At 38.2% G+C, this 23,704-nt stretch overlaps 1 protein-coding gene across 2 annotated transcripts; it reads right to left on the bottom strand.

Moving 5' to 3' along the window:
• Window positions 1-1,989: 1,989 nt before the first annotated feature.
• On the bottom strand, window positions 1,990-23,370 carry PSMC6 (proteasome 26S subunit, ATPase 6). Of its 2 annotated transcripts, none has more exons than XM_025392658.1 (14): window positions 23,244-23,370; window positions 22,171-22,250; window positions 22,038-22,077; window positions 21,749-21,801; window positions 19,075-19,142; window positions 18,718-18,832; window positions 16,273-16,360; window positions 12,141-12,202; window positions 11,931-12,054; window positions 10,910-10,971; window positions 8,991-9,111; window positions 8,782-8,862; window positions 5,968-6,039; window positions 1,990-2,484 (listed from the first exon to the last, which is right to left on the bottom strand). In XM_025392658.1, exons 1-14 carry the CDS (start codon window positions 23,368-23,370, stop codon window positions 2,366-2,368), a joined length of 1,212 nt encoding a protein of 403 aa, XP_025248443.1. In that variant the 3' UTR covers window positions 1,990-2,365. The 2 variants fall into 2 exon arrangements, with proteins under 2 accessions (XP_025248443.1, XP_025248442.1); XM_025392657.1 differs by having other exon boundaries at window positions 23,045-23,352.
• Between the last annotated feature and the right edge of the window lie 334 nt (window positions 23,371-23,704).

Here is a 23,704-nt window from a genome sequence, read left to right as displayed (position 1 = left end):
TGCTAGGCCACAGCTCACCCGGCGTGGAGGAGGCGGGGCTGCGGTGGGACAGGACGAGTGAAGGTCCTGGGAAAGGCAGTGGGGCGGTCCCAGCCAGCTCCGCCCTTTCCAGACAGGACGTAGAGCCCTTCTTTAACGTAAGAACAGACAGGCAAAACCTGCTACCCACCAGATAGTGGCATCCGAAAGGAAAGCTATAGTTTCTCCCCTCTCAAAATTCTGCACAATCTATGCTGAGTTTATAACCAAATGAAGAGTTCGATTTAAAATCACGTAGTGCCATACAGAAAATGAAACACCCATCACCTTTAAGCAAAGAATTAAACGGCTCAATGCTTTAACAATCTTAAAAGTATTTTAAGAGTACTTGAAAATACGACTCCGTTTAGATTACCTAGAAAACATCAAGAATGACAACTGAAAAAAATCAGAAAAAGGAACTGATAGCTGACTCAGTTAATTGTATATAATACTGTAAAGCTTATTCCACTAATTATTATATTTTGAAATAAAATTAATAAACCACATGGATTTTAATATATTTTAAAAGGAGTTTGCCAGCCTGGGCAAAATAGTAAGACACCCCCCCCAAAAAACTTTTTTTTTTAATTCCCTGGGCGTGGTGGCATTTGCCTGTAAACCCACAATGAAAAGATTTGGACCAGGCACGGCGGCTCAGGCCTGTAATCCCAGCACTTTGGGAGGCTGAAGTGGGCGGATCACCTGAGGTCGGGAGTTTGAGACCAGCCTGACCAACATGGAGAAACCCCGTCTCTACTAAAAATACAAAAATTAGCTGGGTGTGGTGGCCTATGCCTGTAATCCCAGCTACTTGGAAGGCTGAGGCAGGAGAACCACTTAAACCCGGGATGCAGAGGTTGCAGTGAGCCGAGATAGTGCCATTGCCCTCCAGTCTGGACAACAAGAGCAAAACTCTGTCTCAAAAACAGAAAAGAAAGGATTTGTACACCAAATTGATTCTTTAAAAAATAACCACTGCCACAAAGGTAAAAGGCAAGTCACTCATTAACGAAATGCAAATTATAAGTGAAAAGATCACGTAGATATTTGACTTAAACCTCCCCCGACATTCTTTTTATATTGTCACATAAAATGCACTGCCAACACATAGAAACAGAACTGTATAATTTGAGTATTAGATGGCTAACTTGAGCACTCCATTTTCTCTATCACTATTTTAACTGTTCTTCGTCTTTTAAAATTAAAAAAAGGCACATAATATCCTGCTAGGAAGTTTTTAATTTGAAGAATTATTGTGTAATTAGCTAGGTCATGTATTTTTGGTTCTTTAGTGTTTATGAAACTGAAGTTGTCTTTTCTTTTCACCAGCATCTTTAATAACTATTTATGCCTAATGATTCCTTTGTGTACTGTTATAGTTTTATTGCCAGATGATACGAGAAAGAATCATGTATAGGTAACAGAAATCTTGTTTTGAACATTTCTGACACTCCTACATCCCCTACATCATACACTCTTAGCCAGGTATCCATAGATACCTAAAGAGTCCTTGGATGAGCCTGGGAAACAATACATTTCCTGAAAGTACAGTATATGCAAAATTGTGTGTATGTTATAATATTTCCTGGAAGAGAGTCTAGACCTTCACATCCTCAACAGGGACCTATCATCTTACATAAACCAAGAAAACTAAGTCACATATTAGCAAATATTCCATTGAATCATACTCTTTAAAAAGTTATGGATGTGCATGTATATTTTCAATTAATCAACAATGAGCTTAATCACAGTAAATGAAGAATAGGTAAATACTATCTGGAAGGAGCAGTATAGACATACCCACACATCCATGTTTTATTTAAGAAGATGATCTTATGAACACCAAGTATGGGTACTATTTTTAAATAATATTCAAAAATCCACAATCCATCTGGGTTATCAAATAGTTTACTTGCTAAAGAACCTAAAGGACCATAGTAAATGTACTCTTAGAAAAGACAAGTATACGTAGGAGAACTAAATCAAACAGATTTTATTCAACTTTTTAGATGAGGAAAACAAATGATACAAAATAAGTCATAAGAAATGCTTTCTTATACCACTATCTCAAACAACTTTCAATGTTTTACAAAATGCTCACACAGCAAATATGAAAAGCTTCAACACTCTTCCTTTTGTAACTTGCTGCAATAAATGCAGCTTTAACAAACATACAAATTTCTTCTGTATCTTAAAAGTTGAATTACTAATTTTTATGATGTTACTCATATTTTTATTCATATACTTTTAATGACATCATTGCCAATACATACATTATTTTCTTTAACTTTATTTTTATATTAAGCCATATCTGTCATGCAGCCATCAAAAATCTTACAGTAAATTACACAGGTTTGTAGTCCAATTTAGACTCCAGCTTCTTAGAATCAGCCACTTTTCTGACTGCTTTCATGAAGTCTTCTTGTACTACAAAATCATGATCAGCACGAATTGCGAACATACCTGTGGAGAATAAAACCACATGACTGCTATATATCACATATGAATTATATGCTCATTACAAGAAAAACAATGTAATTCTATGGAATAAATGTGAAGTTTAGATTTATTACTTCTAAGCCAGTAGTTCCAATTTGCTAAAAACCACCATCTTTTCTCAATTAAAATCCACAGGCTGGGTGCAGTGGCTCACACCTGTAATCCCAACACTTTGGGAGGCCAAGGTGGGCAGAGCACAAGGTCAAGAGATTAAGACCATCCTGGTCAACATAGTGAAACCCCATCTCTACTAAAAAAAGAAAAAAAAGAAAAAAAAGAAAAAAAAAAAAATTAGCTGGGCATTGTGGCGCACGCCTGTAGTCCCAGCTACTCGAGAGGCTGAGGCAGGAGAATGGCTTGAACCCAGGAGGCGGAGGTTGCCGTGAGCCGAGATCGCGGCACTGCACTCCAGCCTGGCAACAGAACAAGACTCCATCTCAAAAACAAAAAAACCCAAAAAAATCCATAGTGGTGGTGTGATTATTTTCTAAAACAAAAACAGGTGAGACAATTATATGAATATTTAACATCCAGTTCAAGGCTGGGCACGGTGGCTCACAACTGTAATCCCAACACTTTGGGAAGCCAAGGTGGACAGATCACTTGGGGTCAGGAGTTTGAGACCAGCTTAGCCAACATGGTAAAACCCCGTCTCAAACACAAAAATTAGCCAGGCGTAGTGGTGGGCATCTGTAACCCTAGCTACTCGGGAGGCTGAGGCAGGAGAATTGCTTGAACCCAGGGGCAGAGGTTGCAGTGAGCCAAGATCATGCCACTGCAATCCAGTCTGGGTGACAGAGTGAGGCTCCATCTCAAAAAAATAAAATAAAATCAGGCTCAAATGGTCCCTGTATCTGACTGTAGGTCCTACTAAAAACAAGCATAAATAATCGAAACAAATCAAAACTACCAACAACACGTACACATTTTAAGCATAATTTAACTTGACAGGAAGCAATTTGCTAGAAGGCACACATTTATGGGGAAAAAAAAATCTTGAGTAAGTTTGATAGCCATTCTTTGTTAATAATCAAAAACTTTGAGAATAGGGAATCACACAGAAAGCCAACAGTGGGTTTTAGCAAAATTCAGAGTCATTATTCATGTGTTAAAATTTACCTAATTTATGTACAAATTGGTATTTTTATTTGATTCATATTTGAGTATCACAACTCAATTTTTTCCTTCAACTTTTTGACAAGTACCTTCTCAAATACTATTTGACAAAGAGGTGAAAGTTTCCTTGTATGTAGTTTATTAAACATTAGTTGTGTCATGGATATGGGTCCCAGATTTTGAGATAATCCTAACTCATGATAAACTAAAGCAGATAAGGTTATTGCTGTTTACTAATTAAATGAATTCTATATTTCCATTGAGGATCTGCCTGCATCGAATTTTCACTTACATAAAATAAGGGAGTTAAAATAGAAGATTTCAAGGATTATTTCCTATCTTCTTTCCTTTCTAGATGTCTACATAAGGAAACAATCTATGTTGTCCTAGAAACCAGGTGAATGGAAATGACTGATTTTTAAAAAAATAAAGTTTCAAAACTTGTTTAGAAAGCTACAGTGAAACTAGGTAAGTTATTTTTGTAAACCCTGCACACATGGCTGTTTTCCAAATCTCTTTAGTGAATGAGTAAATCTGCACAAGAGATGCCTGGCCAGGCTTGGTAGCTTGCACCTGTAATCCCAGCACTTTGGGAGGCCCAGGTGGGTGGATTACTCGAGCCCAGGAATTTGAGACCAGCCTGGGCAACATGGTGAAACCTGTCTCTACAAAAAAATACAAAAATTAGCTGGGTGTGGTGGTGCATGCCTGTAGTCCCAGCTACTGGGAGATAAAGGAGAAATGATCAGGTCTGGGCTACAGGGAGCAGTGATCATGCCACTGCACTCTAGCCTGGGCCAGAGTGAGACTCCATCTCAAAAGAAAAAATAAAACAGAGATATATTCTAATCCAAAAAAAGAAAATGTCAGGACCTGAACAGGAAGGGCAACTATAGTTGAATCAAGCGTATTTTAACTTACAGAAAAATGTTAACAAAAAAGGCTTGAAGTCTAAAAAGAAAGTAAGAATTTCAGTATGCTTCCAGATGTGAATATCCCACCTAGTTTAAAAAACTAAAATTTTAATCCACACAGAAGTTATAGCTCATTTGCAATAACTAAAGGTAAATTTGTAAGAATATGTAAGGGGAAAAAAGCATATAATTTGATAGCAACAGCCTTTAAGTTCACTGCACAGCTTGCATTTGGATTACAATCTAACCAAAACAATCTTCTGATAATAATTTGGTCTGGTTTATATTTTGGAAAGGGAATGTCATAAATTACTCTAACTTGTTCAAGCTATATGATGGTTTACCTCTAAACAGTTTAGTTTATTGATAAGGCTCTGTGAGCATGATTTACCCTGATTTGTATTGACAGCATTTCTAGACGTGAACGGAAGTATCCGAGCTGCATATTGATGCAGATACTGACTCACAGCATACCCAATACCCATGAAGATACTTGTACTGAGAAGCCCTCCCTGAGCAGCCACTTTAAACACTGTGTTGAATTTACTAAGGGTAAACATGATATGAAAAGCAAGAGGAAATCACATATTCTAATACTTAAGAAAATCTATAACCTATAAAGTCAGTAACTATACTGTAGAAGTTTATTTTTTCTATTTAAAGATTCTGTATGGAAGACAAAAACTAAATGATTCTAGGTAGGGATGAAAGCTACTTGGTACTGGAAATAAAAATAGCATCACACAATTTTTACATACAATGTAGAAGTGAAAAAAAAAAAGTATCACACAACCCACAGAGAATTATATTTAAATACTACATTTTATACAAATGGCATGATCACATAATTCATAAATCAATCTTTCAAAACACTGCTCATAGACTAGTACCAGACAACATACATGATCCATTTTGCAGCAGATACCTCTGGTGCTTGCCCATTCTAATTTCAGCCACAGGTGTGGTAGGCAATTCTGTAGAGCCTCAGACTTACTTCAGGGGGCCAGTGTTCTATTACATGCCTCTCCTTTCACATTCTGCCCTAAGGCATGTGGAAGTGCAAAGGAGTTAACACTACCAAGGGCAAATCTCATCCAATGGGGGATGAGTACTGGTAAATCAATGTTCTAGTCTCCCAACTTTCAGCTGGGTGATCCTAGTAGGCATTCTGTACGTTTCTCTGAGATCTAACCTCCCTTTCCTACAGCACCTACCTCAATGGTGCACGCTCATATTAGCTTTCCCTCTTTCCATCTCGCTTACCCTGTTTCTCCTATTTCCTGGAATCAATTCCTAAAAGAACAGCATGAACCGAAATCCTTGCAAAGTGTAGGCTCTGCTTTTGGACAAACTCAAAACAATTTCAGCAAATTTTAAAAATAAAAATCAATAGTAAAACTGTACTTTAAACCCTTACCTGCTTCAGTACAAACATTTCTCAGGTCTGCTCCATTAAAGCCATCTGAAAGCTTCACAATTGCTTCATAATCTGTTTAGAAAAAATACTGGAAATTAGTTTTAAAAATTAGACCTTTACTTGATTTATGCCCACATCGAAAATTTAAACTGAAGAGCTTACTTTGAGTTTGAACAGCTAGACATCACCTCTGTTAACATTCCACAATATTAATATCCAAAAACTAAGACTTCTGTTAAATAAACCAGTACCAAGCAGAATTAGACACACCCCTGAAACTTTAAAAACAGGAAATATCACCAAAATCTCAAAATACCTTAACCTATTTTTATACAGTGAAATAGCTATGCACATGTGAACTCCAGATACCTGTTAAGCTATGACTCTTATCAAAACTGTAACCAAATCTTTAATTTGAATAAACCTATAACACTCAAAACCAATTATAACAATGGAATTTATTTTGTTTAATCATACAAGCCAAATATAAAGTATAGCAAAACTGAAAAGTAATCAGACATAATTGTATCACATGGAATTTTTGAATGCTACTGCAGGCATTAGCTAGCTTCTCTGGTTTCTGTGCAAGATTCAAGTGGTGAAGTATCAGATCTATGGTAGCAGTAATAAAGTGAGTTCTCCACCCACCCACATAACAGACATGAATCGAAGAGCTATAGGATTAGGGTAGCAGCAATGGATCTGATACAGAATAGTAAGAGAAATAAGACAGCACAGGCTACTACAGTTTGAATAACTTTGATGATGCACTCTTTGGTCAGGCAATATAGGGCATGTCGTTCTCTATTTGAAATCATACAGATATTCATGAATTGTCTTTAATCAGGTTTAAGTTCATTGTAAGCTTCCTGAGAGCAAGAATTCCCAAGGCTAGCACAATATCTGGCATCTAGCAAGAGTTCAGTATTTGTGGAAGAAACCTATTCATTGACATCCTTTGTTCAGTTCAGTCTTTCCAGTTAAAAACTCTCTAACAGGAGCAATGAAGATAGTGAAAGGCAACAATCAGCTATTTGTCATTATTTCAGACCATTAACTTCTAAAGAGTTTTTAAGGCTGCCTGGAAATTATACTAGATTTCCCTAGTCTGGAGGTCAGCAAACTTTTTATGTAAAGGGCCAGAGAGTAAATACTGTATGCTTTGCAGCCCATATGGTTTCTGTTGTTAACTATTCAACTCAGCTATTCTAGTAGGAAAGCAGCCATAGACAACAGATAAATGAGCATGCTCGGGTTACAACAAAACTTTGTTTCCAAAAACACAGGGCAGGCAGAATTTGGCTCACAAGCCATGTTTTACTGGCCTGTACCCTAGTCCAATCCCTCACTTCCATAGGTAATGACTTTATACCTTCTCCTCTGTCCTCAAATCTCTAATACTTCCCTATCTTCATTCTGAATGTGCATTCTACTTCACTGAGAAAACAGAAGCATTCAGAAAAAAACACTTCTACAAGTTCCTGCACTAAGAACCTGTCCTCATAAGCATCTATGTACTCTGCCTTTCCTCCAGTCTCATAAAAGTACACATATACATAGGGCCAATCCGTCTTCAAGGAAAGAACATTGCCAATTTCTCTTTCTCCTAGGTCATTCCCAGCAGCATTATTTAAAAAAAAAGAGGGGGTTGTAAACTCTTCCATCTTAAAGAAAACTCTGCCAAATCCTCATCAGCATTCCCCTTCTACTTCTTCTGTCCCCTCTGTGGAACTCTTAAAAAAGAAATGTCTAAACTCAATGCCTCTCTTCTCAATCTCTCTGAAACCCATCTGAAATAGGCTTTCACCTCCACCACTCCCAAGAAGCTACTTTTGACAAGATTATCAATTACCTCCACATAGTTAAATCCAAAGGTCTACTCTGAGAACTCTTTATCTGACCTATTGTCAGCATTTAACAGGAATAAATTTAAAACAAAACAACAACAAAAAAACCAAACCAAAAAAACCAGGCCGGGTACAGACGCACATGCCTGTTATCCCAGAACTTTGGGTGGCCGAGGTGGGCAGATTGCTTGAGCCCAGTAGTTCAAGATCAGCCTGGGCAACATGTTGAAACCCCTTCCCTACAAAAAAACAAGCCGGGGTTGGTGGTGTGTGCCTGCAGTCCCAGCTAATCAGGAGGGTGAGGTGTGAGGATCATTTGAGCTTGGGAGGCAGAAGTTGCAGTGAGCTGGGATCACACCACTGCACTCCAGCCTGGGCAAGAGTGAGACCCTATCTCTAAAAAATTACCTTCTTGGTCAGTCCTTCCCTATGCTAATCCTCCCTGTCGTTTAAAAATGTATATCCTCATGCCTGCTCCTGGCACTTCCCTAATTTCCTATCCCCCTTTTCTTTTTTTTTTCCCCTGAAACAGGGTCTTGCCAAACTGGAGTGCAGTCACATGATCATAGCTCCCTGCAGCTTCAAACTCCTGGCCTCAAGTGATCCTTCTGCCTTGGCCTCCCAAAGCATTAGGATTACAGGAGTGAGCCACCATGCCCACCCCCCACTTTCTTGCTTTATTTTTCTCCATAGCACTTATCATCATCTATTATCCTTTGTTTTACTAACTTTATCTGTTTTTTCCTAACAAGAATGTAAGTTATCTAATGGCAGAAATTTGTCTGTTTTGTTCCTTGATATATCGTCAGCCCTTACAAAACACTTACAATGGTTCCTAGCATATAGTAGATGCTCAATAACTATTTGCTGAATTTAAAACCAGATTTAGGAAACTATCAGTAATTTCTAACAGTATTTTTCTTCATTTACCAAATGTAAATACATATAAAATAGATGACTTCCTTACCTATTTCACCATGCTTTGTAATGGGACCTGCGTGGATTTTCAGTATGTCTAACCTTGCTTGTTCATTTGGCAAATCAATATCTGAAAATAAAAAATTATTTTATAGTCCAGTTTTATCTTTTATAAAATACAGTGGAAGGTGAAGTGAAGCATGGAAAAACAAATGGGCACAAAGGGAAATGGGTAGTAGGTGAAGAACCTTAACTCACGTATTTTTCTATCTAATCTTCCTGGACGCAGCAAAGCAGGATCCAGTGTATCTGGTCTGTTTGTAGCCATGATCATTTTAACTCTATGCAGAGTATCAAATCCATCCATTTGATTCAGTAACTAAGAATATTAAGAATCAGATTTTACAAACATTCTAACCATTAAAAAAATAGCATGCACCTTTTATGTATCTAATGCCATGAAATGTATTGTCTACTGATAGATATGTTCTATCTTCAGAATGGTCATTTGATAGAATTCTAATTTTCTCTCTATTATATAAAGGGATATACTTTCTAGCCTCAAAGTTCTAAGCTAGATTATGTGCCTTTTAATAGCTATGTATCTTTCTATAGCTACCAGGTAGTTTTAATAAATCTGAAGGCTTCCATCATGTCAAGAATTATGAAATTAAACTATGTGGATCTAATTTCCAATGTCCAAAATTTTATCAATTTTTTTAAAAATAAAAGCTAATAATAAAATCCAATATATAAAGTGCTTATGATATGTCAGATACAACATTTATATTAGGATAACTGGATACAAAGATTTTTCTACAAATTTGATAGTAAACCCATAATTTTTTTTTTTTTTGAGACAGAGTTTCACTCTGTCACCCAGGCTGGAGTATAGTGGCCTGATCATTGCTCACTGCAACCTCTGCCTCCTGGGCTCAACCAGTCCTCCCACCTCAACCTCCTGAGTAGCTGAGGGACTGTTTTTTTTTGTTTTTTGTTTTTTTTTTTGAGACAGATTCTTGCTCTGTTGCCCAGGCTGGAATGCAATGGGGCGATCTCAGCTCACTGCAACCTCCGCCTCTTTGTTCAAGCAATTCTCCTGCCTCAGCCTCCTGAATAACTGGGATTACAGGCACGTGCCACCACGCCCAGCTAATTTTTGTATCTTTAGTAGAGACACTACATTGGCCAGGCTGGTCCTGATGCCCAGACCTCATGATCTGCCCATCTGGGCCTCCCAAAGTGCTGGGATTACAGGCAGAAGTTACCATGTCTGGTCTATTTTTTCAAATAATTCTGTACACAGAAATATTGAAAGACATAAAAAATATTGTCTCAATTTCTAAAGTTTTCTTGAATAAATGAAAAACCTTACTGCATTTAACAAACTAAAATATAGCTAGTCTGACAATGTGTTAGTTGATGATATGTTTAGATACTTGAATAAAATTAGCATTTGTGTCATTTAAAAATATCTCAATTTAAGGTTTCTAAGATATTTTTTAATTTCCAAATACTATGTATCTTCTGAGCAGATCTGTATAATTTATGAAAAGAGATTTTTCAAATACTCCTAAGAAGAAAGAATTTCACACTGCATTTCCCATGCTACCTAGTTTCTATTTGAAGTGGCAAATGTATTTGGACTCTTGCCATCACTTTCACAGAATTTGGAGTGGGGAAAGGTAAAACTGGGGGAAAGCTTTATGTGCATTCTTTCATTGTGTCAACTATCCTCTTCAATTATCAAAACTATTTTAATTGCCTCAGTCTCAGCAATAAAGTGAGAGAAAAAATAATTTTTAGAGCAGCTGCATACATAATTATAGCTCATTTATTGCCAACGGTCTTAATATGACCATTACATAAAATGTCTTCATAAAACTACCACAAGATCACATTCATAAGAATCAATTTAAATATATGAATGACTGATCTGCTCAAAACACACAGAATAGTACAGGTATATACCAAATGGAATTTGGCAGATAGCCTTATTTTCTAGTAGTCATTTTCTTAGAGTTTGTGATAGAGAAACATGTTCGTTCCTGACAAGATTTTCAAATTTTATATTTCATTTAAAATGTTCTATATATTTTGACTATCAAATATACAATGTTCAGTTCTTCATTTAATAAACATTGGTTTCTTTATAAACCCCCTTTACTAAATATTACCTCCATTAACGTTCTCTGAATCTCTCTGTCAGCTGAAGTACCCTCAGAAAACCGACGACCACCTAAAATAGTAGAGTTGGAAATTTATATGCATTACTCTTTTCCTCTGTAACCATCATTTAAGAAAACAGAACATAACAGTCTGTGCTTAAAACATTAAGATGAAAACTAAAGAGTAAGAATTATGCTGACAAAGTTAGACTTGATTTTGGTGTAACATTTCTCATTTTGTTAAAGTGAAAGGTTTATTTATTTATTGAGATGGAGTCTTGCTCTGTCGCCAGACTGCAGTGCAGTGGTGTGATCTCAGCTCACTGCAACCTATATCTCCTGGATTCAAGTGATTCTCGTGCCTCAGCCTCCTCGGTAGCTGGGATTACAGGTACATGCCACCACATCCAGCTAATTTTTGTATTTTTAGTAGAGACAGGGTTTCACCATGTTGGCCAGGATGGTCTCAATCTCCTGACCTCGTGATCTGCCCACCTAGGCCTCCCAAAGTGCTGGGATTACAGGCGTGAGCCACCACACCCGGCCATGAAAGGTTATTAAAACTGGTTAAAGTAACATCTAATTCATTGTGGTATCTACTTCATACAAGTCACAATTACAGATTAAGAGGGGGGGAAAAAGGTTCTTTTACATTTATTTATTTTTTATTTATTTATTTATTTATTTATTTTTTGAGACGGAGTCTCACTTTGTCACCCAGGCTGGAGTGCAGTGGTGCGATCTTGGCTCACTGCAAGCTCCGCCTCCCGGGTTCACGCCATTCTCCTGCCTCAGCCTCCGAGTATCTGGGACCACAGGTGCACACCACCACGCCCAGCTAATTTTTTGTATTTTTAGTAGAGACGGGGTTTCACCATGTTAGCCAGGATGGTCTCAATTTCCTGACCTCGTGATCCGCCCACCTCAGCCTCCCAAAGTGTTGGGATTACAGGCGTGAGCCACCGTGCGCGGCTGTTCTTTTACATTTAAAAAAAAGTCCTAAAACTTTCAACAAGGGTGTTATTCTTACCAATAGCATCTATTTCATCCATAAAAATAATGCATGGTTGATGGTCTCTGGCATAATTAAACATTTCTCTGATCAAACGAGCACTTTCACCAATGTACTTGTCTACAATAGAACTAGATACAACCTGATTAAAGGAAAAACAGGAAGGTAAATATAAGACAATTCAAGTAAAATTAAATTTCAATAAGTACAAAATAATCTTCCCTTTACCTTTAAGAAATTGCAGTCCAGCTGGCTAGCAACGGCTCGTGCCAAGAGTGTTTTTCCCGTACCTAAGAATGACAAAAAGAAGTCTTAATTAGATGGTAAGGTAGAAAAAATTTGTTTTGAGACAGGCAATCACTCTGTCACCTAGGCTGGAGTGTGGCGAGATCAGAGCTCACTGCAACCGTGACCTGCCAGGCCCAAGCGATTTTCCCACCTCAGCCTCCCAAGTAGCTGGGATCACAGGCACGTGCCATCACGCACAGCTAAGTTTTTTGTTTGTCTGTTTGTTTTTCAGAGACGGGGTCTCTCTGTGTTGCCCAGGCTGGTCTTGAACTCCTGGGCTCAAGTGATACTGCCACCTCGGCCTCCCAAAGTGCTGGGCTTACAGACAGAGGCCACCGCACCCGGCCTATGTGAAACAAACGTTTAAAATCCTTTTAAGAATATAATCGTTTGGCAAGTAAATTTTCCAAAATGAAAGCTAAATCCTAAATAGAATTTTCATTTAAAATTCCAAAGTACTTGGCCCGGTGTGGTGGCTCACGCCTATAATCCCAGCACTTTGGGAAGCTGAGGTGGGTGGACCACGAGGTCAGGAGATTGAAACACAGTGAAACCCCATCTCTACTAAAAATGCAAAAAATTAGCCGGGTGTGGTGGCACGTGCCTGTAGTCCCACCTACTGGGGAGGCTGAGGCAGGAGAATCGCTTGAATCCGGGAGGTGGAGGTTGCAGTGAGCCAATAATCTTGCCACTGCACGCCAGCCTGGGTGACAGAGTAAGACCCGGTCTCAAATAAAAAAAAATTCCAAAGTACTTTTGCTCTCAACATTAAAATTTTAATCAAAATATAATTTTTTAAAATCAATTTTAAATTGACAAATAAATTGTATATTTATGGGTTAAATTATGATATATGTATATATTGAAGAATGATTAAATCAGGCGAATCTACATATCCATCACCTCACATGCTTATCATTACTTTGTGGTTAGAACATTTAAAATCTACTTTTAGCAATTTTGAAATAGCTAATACATTATTATAGTCCCCATGCTATGCAATAAATCACCTAGAACTTATTCCTCCTGTCTAAGCGAACTTTATATCCTTTGTTGAACATCTCCCCATCCCCATACACCACCACAACTTGTAGTAATGACCATTCTACTCTTGGTTTCTATGAGTTCAATTTTTAACACACGAAAATGAGATTATGTGGTAACTGTCTTTCTGTGTCTGGCTTATTTCACTTAGTATAACATCCTCTAGATTCATCCATATTGTCACAAATGACAGGGTTTCCTTTTTAAAGGCTGAATAGTATTCCAGTGTGTATATTTACATTTCTTTTTCTTTTTTTTTTGAGACAGAGTTTCACTCTTGTTGCCCAGGCTGGAGTGCAATGGTGCGACCTTGGCTCGCCGCAACCTCCACCTCGCAGGTTCAAGTGATTCTCCTGCCTCTGCCTCCCGAGTAGCTGGGATTACAGGCATGAACTACCACACCCAGCTAATTTTGTATTTTCAGCAGAGACGGGGTTTCTCCATGTTGGTCAGGCTGGTCTCAAACTCCTGACCTCAGGTGATCCACCTGCCTCAGCCTCCCAAAGTACTGGGATTACAGGCATGAGCCACCACACCTGGCCACCACATTTTCTTTATCCATTCATCCATTGATGGGCAATTTTTAGGCCATTTCTGTATCTTGGCTATTGTGAAATAATCATGGGAGGGCAGCTATCTCTGACACACTGATTTCAATTCCTTTAGATATAAACCCAGAAGTGGGATTGCTGAATCATACGGTAATTCTATTTTTAGTTTTTTGAGGAACCTCCATGTTTTCAAAAATGGCTGTGCTAATTTACATTCGCACCAAGAGTGTACAAGGGTGCTTTCTTTTTTCTCCACATGCTGCAAACACTTGTTATCTTTTGTCTTTTTTATAATAGCTATCTACTTACAACATGGACTATGACAGAAACTGCTGTTACATTAAAATACTTTGGTCTATCCTGCACACTGGATCTTTTACTTATGAATATTTTAACATCAAGTATTGATTATTTGGAAAGTACTGGTTGAGTTATGGAAATCTTCCAAATGTTGACATTTTTCATTACACAATATAAAAAATTTTTGTTATTCTCACGACTTATCCGATCAGAAAAGTCTTTAAGTATTAATATATTACAAGGCTGCCGTGGCTGAGCAATGTGGCTCATGTCTATAATCCCAGCACTTTGGGAGGCTGAGGTGGTTGGGTTGCTTGAGCCCAGGAATTCAAGACTAGCCTGGGCAACATGGCAAAACCCTGCCTCTACTAAAAACACTAAAAATTAGCCTGGCATAGTGGCACACACCTGTAGTCCCAGCTACTCCGGAGGCTGAGGTGGGAGAATCACCTGAGCCCAAGAGGTAGAAGTTGCAGTGAGCCAAGATGATCACGCCACTGCACTCCAGCCTGTGCAACAGAGTAAGACCTTATCTAAAAAAATAAAAAAAGGAAAAAGAAAAGAAAAAAAAGAAAAAGCTGTCAACCACATAGTGCCAGATATATGTTTTTAAAAATTCTAATTTTCACCTGACAATTCAAATTTTATCACTGGCAACAGATGGTGTCAGTTGTTTAACATGACAGGCTCAATTTGTTCGCTTTGGAAAAAATGTGAGCCAAATAACCAAAAACCAGTCTTGAGTAATCAATAACTAATAACCAGTAACCAGTCTGATAACCACAGTATGTTTGTAAATGGTCCATTCAAGCAAAAACACTATTGCATAAAAAGCAACGAATTCAGCTGGCAACTTAAATAACTGCACAAGTGCTTTTCTTAAAGACAACTATCTTATTCAATATGCAGCAGAAATACTTTATATGTATTTTCCATTTCATCACAAAGAACAAAAAATATTACCCAAAGATGAAGATTTAATAAAATTAATAATTTTTACTGTTTCACCAAGGACTTTAAAGTGAAACTGACTTTTTTTTTACACAGCAAGTATGTGGCAGTAAAGAACACAATGGTTACTAACTAGTACTGTTTCATGCCACTAACGCTGATTCACACTACAGTGCAAGTAATTTAATTTTAACCATGTTGCTCTTAACACCATCAGCACAAATGTCAGCACAGTGGAAGAGCCAAACAACATTTTAGTTTTTTGTTTTGTGTCATTATGGGGCTATGTATGTCAAGCAGTAGGCTATTGGTACATTTCCCTTATATAAAAAAATTTTTTTTTTTTTTTTTTGAGAAGTCCAGCCAGGCTGGAGCAAGATCTCGGCTCACTGCAACCTCTGCCTCCCAGGTTCAAGCAATTCTCCTGCCTCAGCTTCCTGAGTAACTGGGATTACAGGTGTGTGCCACCACGCCTGGCTAATTTTTGTATTTTTAGTAGAGACAGGGTTTCATCATGTTGGTTGGCCAGGCTGGTCTCAAACTCCTGACTTCCGGTGATACACCCACCTCGGCCTCCCAAAGTGCAGGGATTATAGGTATGACCCACCGCGCTTGGCTTAACATTTTAGTATTGTAGAGTAGTTTTGACCTTACAGATTCCATGAAAGCACCTCTAGATCTGTGAACCACAATTTGAAGACTATTAAACTAGAATCACATGGCCTGTTAAGATAAATATACTGTGAGGCACAAATGCACTAAGCATGCCTGAAAGAACAGTAGAGATAAATATTCTCTCATTCTCACTCTGAACAGAGTAGAAGTTGGAACTACCCACATCAAATTTCCATCTTATGGCCACGCACAGTGGTTCATGCCTGTAATCCCAACATTTTGGGAGGCCAAGGTGGGCAGATCGCTTGAGTCCAGGAGTTTGAGACAGCCCGAGCAACATGGCAAAATCGCTTCTCTGCAAAACATACAAAAATTAACCAGGCATGGTGATGCATGCCTGCAGTCTCAGCTACTCGGGAGACTGAGGTGGGAGAATCACTTGAGCCCGGAAGGCAGAGGTTGCAGTTAGCCAAGATTGTGCCACTGCACTAAAGCCTGGGCAATAGAGAGACCCTGTCTCAAAAAGAAAATAAAAATTAAAAAAATTTTCATTTTTTTTATTCCTTAATTCATTTATCTTATTGGTGGAGTAGAAATAATTCAATACCAACCTGGTGGTCCATATAACAAACAGCCTTTTGGAGGTATTATTCCTACACGCTGAAATAACTCTGGGTTTGTAAGAGGTAATTCTATCACCTAGAAAGGAAGTTAAATGTTTCTTAAAAAGTTAGTCAAGATTTTTAATGTACTTTCAAATACTTTAAGTCAAATATTACCTTAATTAGGTGTACACATCATAATTCATAATAGACCTAGACTTCCATGCTAGGTAAAACCATTTATATTAAGAGGTTTTGCTTTAGGTAGATTTAAGATCTCTTAAATCTAAAAAAATTTAAATAGTGTTTTTTTAAATAAACCACACACTTGATTGGGGTGATGGTTATGCAGATATATTACTTGTCCAAACATATTTGAAATGTACACTTAAGAATCTACATTTTTTAAATGTAAATTATACCTCAATTAAAAATTAGACTACAAAAAAATCAGTTAAGTCAAAAGAACAGATAAACAAAAAACACAACTCAAAAGATCTATACTAGTTTGCATTTGAAAATACAACACAAAATAATTCTAAAATGGGGGATGGATTTGATAACATACCAAGAGAAAAGGTATATAAAATTTTTATCTGTTGGCGTTTTGCCACAGCAGCTTTAAAAGAACAGTATGTTCTGCTCTCAAGATTGATTCAAGGAAGAAAAGTGGAGACTAGAAATATTGAGGATCTGAAAGTCCAATTTAAATTACTTGTAGTACCAGTAACTTGAGAGAGAAATTCCTTTTTTTTTTTTTTTTTTTTGAGACGGACTCTATTGCCCAGGCTGGAGTGCAATGGTGCGATCTTTGCTCATTGCAACCTCTGCCTCCCAGGTACAAGAGATTCTCCTGTCTCAGCCTCCTGAGTAGCTGGGACTACATGTACCTACTACCACACCTGGCTAATTTTTATATTTTTAGAAGAGATGGGGTTTCACCTTATTGGCAGGCTTGTCTTGAACTCCTGACCTCAGATGATCCACCCACCTTGGCCTCCCAAAGTGCTGGGATTATAGGCCTGAGCCACCACAACCAACCGAGAGAGAAATTTCTATTGAATAGTTGTGTTGGGCTAGGTGTGGTGGCTCACGCCTGTAAATCCCAACACTTTGGGAGGCCAAGGCTGGAGGATGACTTGAGTTCAGGAGTTCGAGAACAGCTTGGACAACATAGTGAAAACCCATCTCTACAAAAATAAAAAAATTAGTCAAGTGTGGTGATGCATGCCTTGAGCTACTTGGGAGGGTGAGGTGAGAAGATGACTTCAGCCTGGGAAGTAGAGGTTGTAGTGAGCTGAGATTGCACCATTGCATTCTAGCATGGGCAAAAGAAACAGACCCTGTCTCAAAAGAAAAAAAAAAAGTTGTGTCCATATGTGCATAAAGTGTGACCGGGAAAAGCCAGAAGTGAGAGAAATCAATACTCTAAACTGCAAAGTATCTGCAGACAGTAAAGGATACCGCATGTACACATGGGATTCTTTCTGCTCCTATGGCTAATGCAGCAAATCGCTGTTGAAAGTAAGCTTTCACCGTTCTATGAAGCACTTGTTCTTCCTTTGTTGTCCTTTCATTAAATACAGGTGAGAACTGCCTTTTTTTTTTTTTTTACACTTAGACCAGTGCTTCTTCAAGTATTGTCAAAGAAAAATTTGGTTTCATAATCACCTGGAATGCTAATTTCTGTGCCTGCTCCCAATCTAGTCCATCAAAACCACTCAGAGGGCCTAGTAATCTGTATTTTTAATAAGTGTTCCAAAAAAAATTAATGTACTGAAGTATGAAAACTGGCTTAAGGTTTAAATCAGATTGTGTAAGACATTCCAATTACTCCCATTAACTCCTAAATATTCACAGCCTAATTTAGGATGAAATCCATAGGACAATGTAATTTGCTTTACAGATAACAGTTAAGAAGCTGTCTGTGCTATGAAGTAAGGCAATCCTGATTTGATTCTTCACCTAAAAGTTTAAAAGATTTAAGACAATTCTAAAGCCAGTGGTTTTCTTGAATGGCAGCAAACAGCTTTAACAAAATAAAATATTTAAGGAATAGGTACCCTACCCTTCAGTAAGCGTGGGAAGCTAGTATTAATGAGGTTATGGAAAAAACTCATTGCACACATTATCCCAAGTAACTTATTATGATAATCAAAACCACAGGACATCAGATTACATCAATTATTCTTAGCTTTTTCTCCGTTCCTTTGCCACAAAAAGAGCAGGATTTTTCTAAAACCAATTTATCTCCATATAAAAAAAACAGTAATTTTCACAGCTAGAAATTCAGTGTTATTCTTCTTAGCAAGAATAGTAAATGCATAATATTCTTAACTACCATTTAGATAATTTAGACAAAAAGTACTTTTTCATCCTGTTTCTCCTGTGAAGAATCCTAAAACTACTAGTATTTATTACCTAAGCTCAGAGAACAAAGCACACAGTACCAACCTCTCTTAATTCCCGGATCTGTTCTGATAGCCCTCCAATCTCAGAATAAGAAACATTCCCAGGGTCCTCATGAGACATGTTATAAACCAATGGATCCACTTCTCTTGGCAAATATCTAGAATGAAAAGGTAAGTATTTTTATTTTGGAAGATATATTTTCTCTCAGCCTACAGATAGCATACAGATAACTTGCTCATGCAAACACCTGCAGCTGATCTCAAAAAGATGTGCTTAATTAGAAACTAGTAAAAGGTAAAAAGTGCCAAAATATTCAGTGATCTCAAGAAACATGTATCTCAGATAAAAACCACCCTTTGTGAAAACTAAAAGGTAAACTCAATAGAATAAGAAACCCACCTCATGATAGTTAGTGTAGTCATATCCAAAGCAACTCTTGTTCCTGGCTTCAGCTTACTTTTGTCAAGCTAGTTTTGTAAAACAAAAGATATTACATAAACACTTAAGAAAGGAATAACACTCTACCGAGAGTTTAATATTTAGAAGTCAAATACTCATTTTTACCCTTCAGAGAGAACACAAATATCAGATTATAAACTCCATGCTAACAAAATGGCGTATAAAATAAGTAATTTAAAGTGATTTCTGCCTGCCCCTTAAAAGAATGCCCCTTTGTGTAATCTCAGTGTAAAATGTGAAATGACTACTATGCAAAGCTTGAGGTGGCAATGGTACAGTGACTTTGGGAATTGCTACCAAAGCATTTATAGAAAAATCCCTTAGTGAATATTCTAGGGAGAGGAAAGGGAAGCATTTTAAAGGTGTGCTCATCAGATTTATTTTGAAATGTACAGCTTCTGGGAAGAATGTGTGTTAAATGCTCATGAGAATAGGGAAACATGCAGTTTCCCCTTAGAGATTTTTATTAAAATGCTTTAAAATGAAAGTCCCAAAACCCAGCAACCATCATTCATGCCTTTGCTACATGACAGGCACATGCTGAGCACATTACACATTAGGTTCAACCATACTAAATAACTTCTTGGCATATCTGGCTAAAATTAGATAGAATTTAATAGATCCATCTCACACTCAGGATATTGCTACTTTTCAAAGATGAAGTTCCTCTTGTTTTTTTGTTTTTTTTTTTTTTTGAGACGGAGTCTCTGTCACCCAGGCTGGAGTGCAGTGGTGCCATCTTGGTTCACTGCAACTTCTGCCTCCTGGGTTTAGACAATTCTCCTGCCTCAGCCTCCTGAGTAGCTGGGATTACAGATGTACGCCACCACGCCTGGTTAATTTTTTTTTGTATTTTTAGTAAAGACAGGGTTGAACCATGTTGGTCAGGCTGGTCTTGAACTCCTGACCTCATGATCTGCCCACTTTGGCCTCTCAAAGTGCTGGGATTACAGGCATGAGTCACCCCATCCAGCCCAAGTTACTTTTTTTTTCTTCTTTTTTTGAGACGGAGTCTCACTGTTTCCCAGGCTGGAGTGCAGTGGCGTGCGTGATCTAGGATCACTGCCAGCTCTGCCTCCCAGGTTCAAGTTATTCTCCTGCCTCAGCCTCCCGAGTAGCTGGGACCACGGGTGCCCACCACCACGCCTGGCTAATTTTTTTGTGTGTTTTTTAGTAGAGACGGGGTTTCATCGTGTTATCCAGGATGGTCTGAATCTCCTGACCTCGTGATTCACCCACCTCAGCGTCCCAAAGTGCTGGGATTACAGGCGTGAGCCATCGCGCCTGGCCAAGTTACCTTTTAATAGTTTAAACAATTGCGTGCCAATACAATTTCAGAATCATATAAATTACCACTTGTCACAGGATTTTACAGAGAGCTCAAATTTAGGAAGACAGGCAAAACACTAGGATTAATATAACAATTAAAGAAAGAAAAACGGCTAAGAAGTGAGGTTACTTGAAAAAAGAAGAGGACAGATCAATATGAAGCTATTTCAATGTTTACATCTATAGGGAATACAGACTGAGTATTCTTAATCTGAAAATCCAAAATGCTCCACATGTGAAATTTTTTGAATGCTGACATGATGCTCAAACAAAATGCTCATCGGAGCATGTCGAATTTTTGATTTTTTAAATTAGGGATGCTCTATGAGTATAATGTAAATATTCTAAAATCTGAAGAAAAAAAAAAAGCCAAAATCAAAAGCATATTTCTGGCTCAAGTATTTTGGATAAGGGATACTCAACTTACATATACTTTGGCTTTTCTAATGTTTCTAGTTTTCAAATACAGTCTTGCCCTCATGCAACCTGAAATATCTTAGAAATGCCAACTTTTGGCATCCACAGAGCCCTGAAAGGGACATAAAAACCCCTCGTCAGTTTAGGTATCTAATATTTTGACTTAGAAAATGTCAACCACTTATATACTAGGCAAAATCCTAATATGAGATTTAGTTTCTGGATTAAATTATCTTTTACAGCCATGTTCTGTGAACGTTTTAAAACCTGAACCTGAAATGACAATAAAACAGAGAAAGCTCTTCCAATGAATTTAAAAGAATTCTCTATCTAAGGGCACTTTCTAAAGAATAGTACATAAATTGATTTCAGACACTACTGAATGACTTGAGGTCATTTGTTGGGATCGTTGATAACTATAAAATAAAATTGAGAATTATTTCAACTTGCCCTACCCTAATCCAAATGACCTTATACAAAATTAACCTAGGCCATGGTACAGTCCACAAGTAACAGTTCTGAATGTCTAAATATAAACACAGGTAGCAGATGGTATCTAACACTTGTAAGTCCTCTTTAAAAATGACATTAAAATGTCTATTTTCCAGTTCTAAAATACTTTTATTTCTAAGTGGCTATTAATAGATCTCACTGAGACAATGTAATACAGTAGCAAGTACGGAATGCTAGGAGTCAAAGCCCATGGTTTGAATTTAGGCTTTGTTAATAATTAGCTATGTCTGAACAAATCATCCTTGTGAGTTATGGGAATAAATGCCCGACCTGCTTGCCTCAAGAATTAGAGACAATAACTTACATGAAACTACTTTTGTCAATCATCAGGCCCTATACAAATATAAAGTATTACCTGTCGACGACAACCCACAACATATCTTGGTCCATTGGTAGCTTTAACAATGACTAGAAGAAAAAACATAAAATAACTAATTGAAAAATAGAAAGTAAAAAAATACATATCCACATTGATAGAGGGTTTAGTTGTATTTCTGTCCTCCAAGAAGACATTAGTTGAAGGAAAACTTAAGTCTATGCAAAAATACTGTCTCTCTGCATTATTGTCATTAAAATAGTAAGCATTTCAAAAGTTAGAGAGAGGTGGGCTATTTCTTTACTAATTAATGAGTTAATTCACTCACATTTTTCTTCAGTTAACTGTTTAAGCACTTCACCCACAATCTAAGGAAGAAAATAAAAAGCATTACTTTTTGGCAACAGCTAAATAAAAAAGCAAATTACCATGACCCCTATTCCCCAAACTCCATTACCTACCTGCCCGACACTTTGTAGGGCCTTCAGATCATTCTCAGACTTTTCGTACTGCTTGGTAAGTTCTTTTAATTGTTCCCTTACTGAAATAATACAATTTGAACATTTACAATTGAACAGTAATCTTAGTGTGTTTAAGTGGCTACTTCTCACTTTACTGTTTACGTAAGTCTATTTCACTTTACCTAAGTTTCCCATCCACTATTTCAAACCATACAAGACATAATGCTGTTTGTAATGAGTAGGTGGCATGTATAACAACAAAATGTTACAGAGAAAGCACCATATTTTTATTTTCTTGATCGGCAATACTTGTTTAAGCACATCTTAAGTTATATTCTTAACAGATATTGACACCCTGACACTTAGGATTTGCGACTACAAATCCGAATGATAATCAGACCCTTCCTCACCTCTTCACCTACCCACTTGGATTATTCTCTGATATTCTACCCTAAATAAAGTCAACAAATGCAGTTCTCCACAGAATCATTTAATATGGTCCTCCTTCATTTAATTAAACCACTCATGCATTTCAATGAAAATGAAAAAAAAGTTAAGCACTCAGGAGGTAAGGGAAATTTGTATGCCTGATACAGTACAACACGAAACACGACAAAAGACGATATGGGTTATTATGACAACTGGAACACTTCTCTCTAAAGCTCCGCGGCCGTCTTTCGACTCCAAGAACAAGCGACTCCCTGAGTCTCATCTCTTGTTTGAGCTTGCTTGACTCGAGCGCCTTTCCCTCTTCAAGTCCCGGGACTCCACCAGCACTACCCTCCTTGCACCCTAACCTGGGAAACATCCTCGGCCCACTTCCCCGCTCCTCCTCTACTTCTTTTTCATTTCCACCTCAAGGCCGTTCTGTCACCTGGGCTTAACTGGTCCTTTTCTACACGCGAAGGAGTGCTGCTCCACAAGCTCAGGGCCGGATGACAAAGCGCCTTGTCCCTCACCGAGGCCTGGTCATCTCTAAGGCTCGGTTGCTGGGCTCGGCCAAAGGCTTCTACTTTGTCAGAGGCAGAAGCGAATCGAGGCACTTGATTACATGGAAAGAAAGGTGCACTCACACTCCTTAAGACGGCCGTCGATCTCCTTGTGCTCAAGCAGCTTCTTGCGGTAGTCCTGAAGCGCCTTATCTCTAGGGTCCGCCATGATGAGAAGCCGTCTCTCATAGGGGATGCCGGGAATGGCCATGGCCGTCCGGGCGGGGGAAGGGGCGGGGCGAGGGACGAAACCCGGCCTGGAGGGGTGGGTTCGCCCATGAACCCGCCCCTTCCGGTTGGCCCCGCCTTTCTACTCCACTTCCACCTCTATGTCTCGGTTCACCTAGAGCGCCGACATACACTGAAAGAGGACTACACCCACACCGTTTCCGGAAGGCCGAAACGGTAAAGCAGGACTCAGTTATCTCGGTCTTCCCCTTAGAGGCCTCAGTATTAAGTCACTGCTGTCCCGGAAGTATAAAAGGCTCTGTAATAAACTGAGATGGAAGTTAAGTAGGGAATGTGTAATACCTCAAAAGAGTTCC

This window comes from Theropithecus gelada, chromosome 7b, assembly GCF_003255815.1.
Source record: "Theropithecus gelada isolate Dixy chromosome 7b, Tgel_1.0, whole genome shotgun sequence".
NCBI lineage: Eukaryota > Metazoa > Chordata > Mammalia > Primates > Cercopithecidae > Theropithecus > Theropithecus gelada.
This window is presented reverse-complemented; position numbering and strand designations above follow the sequence as displayed.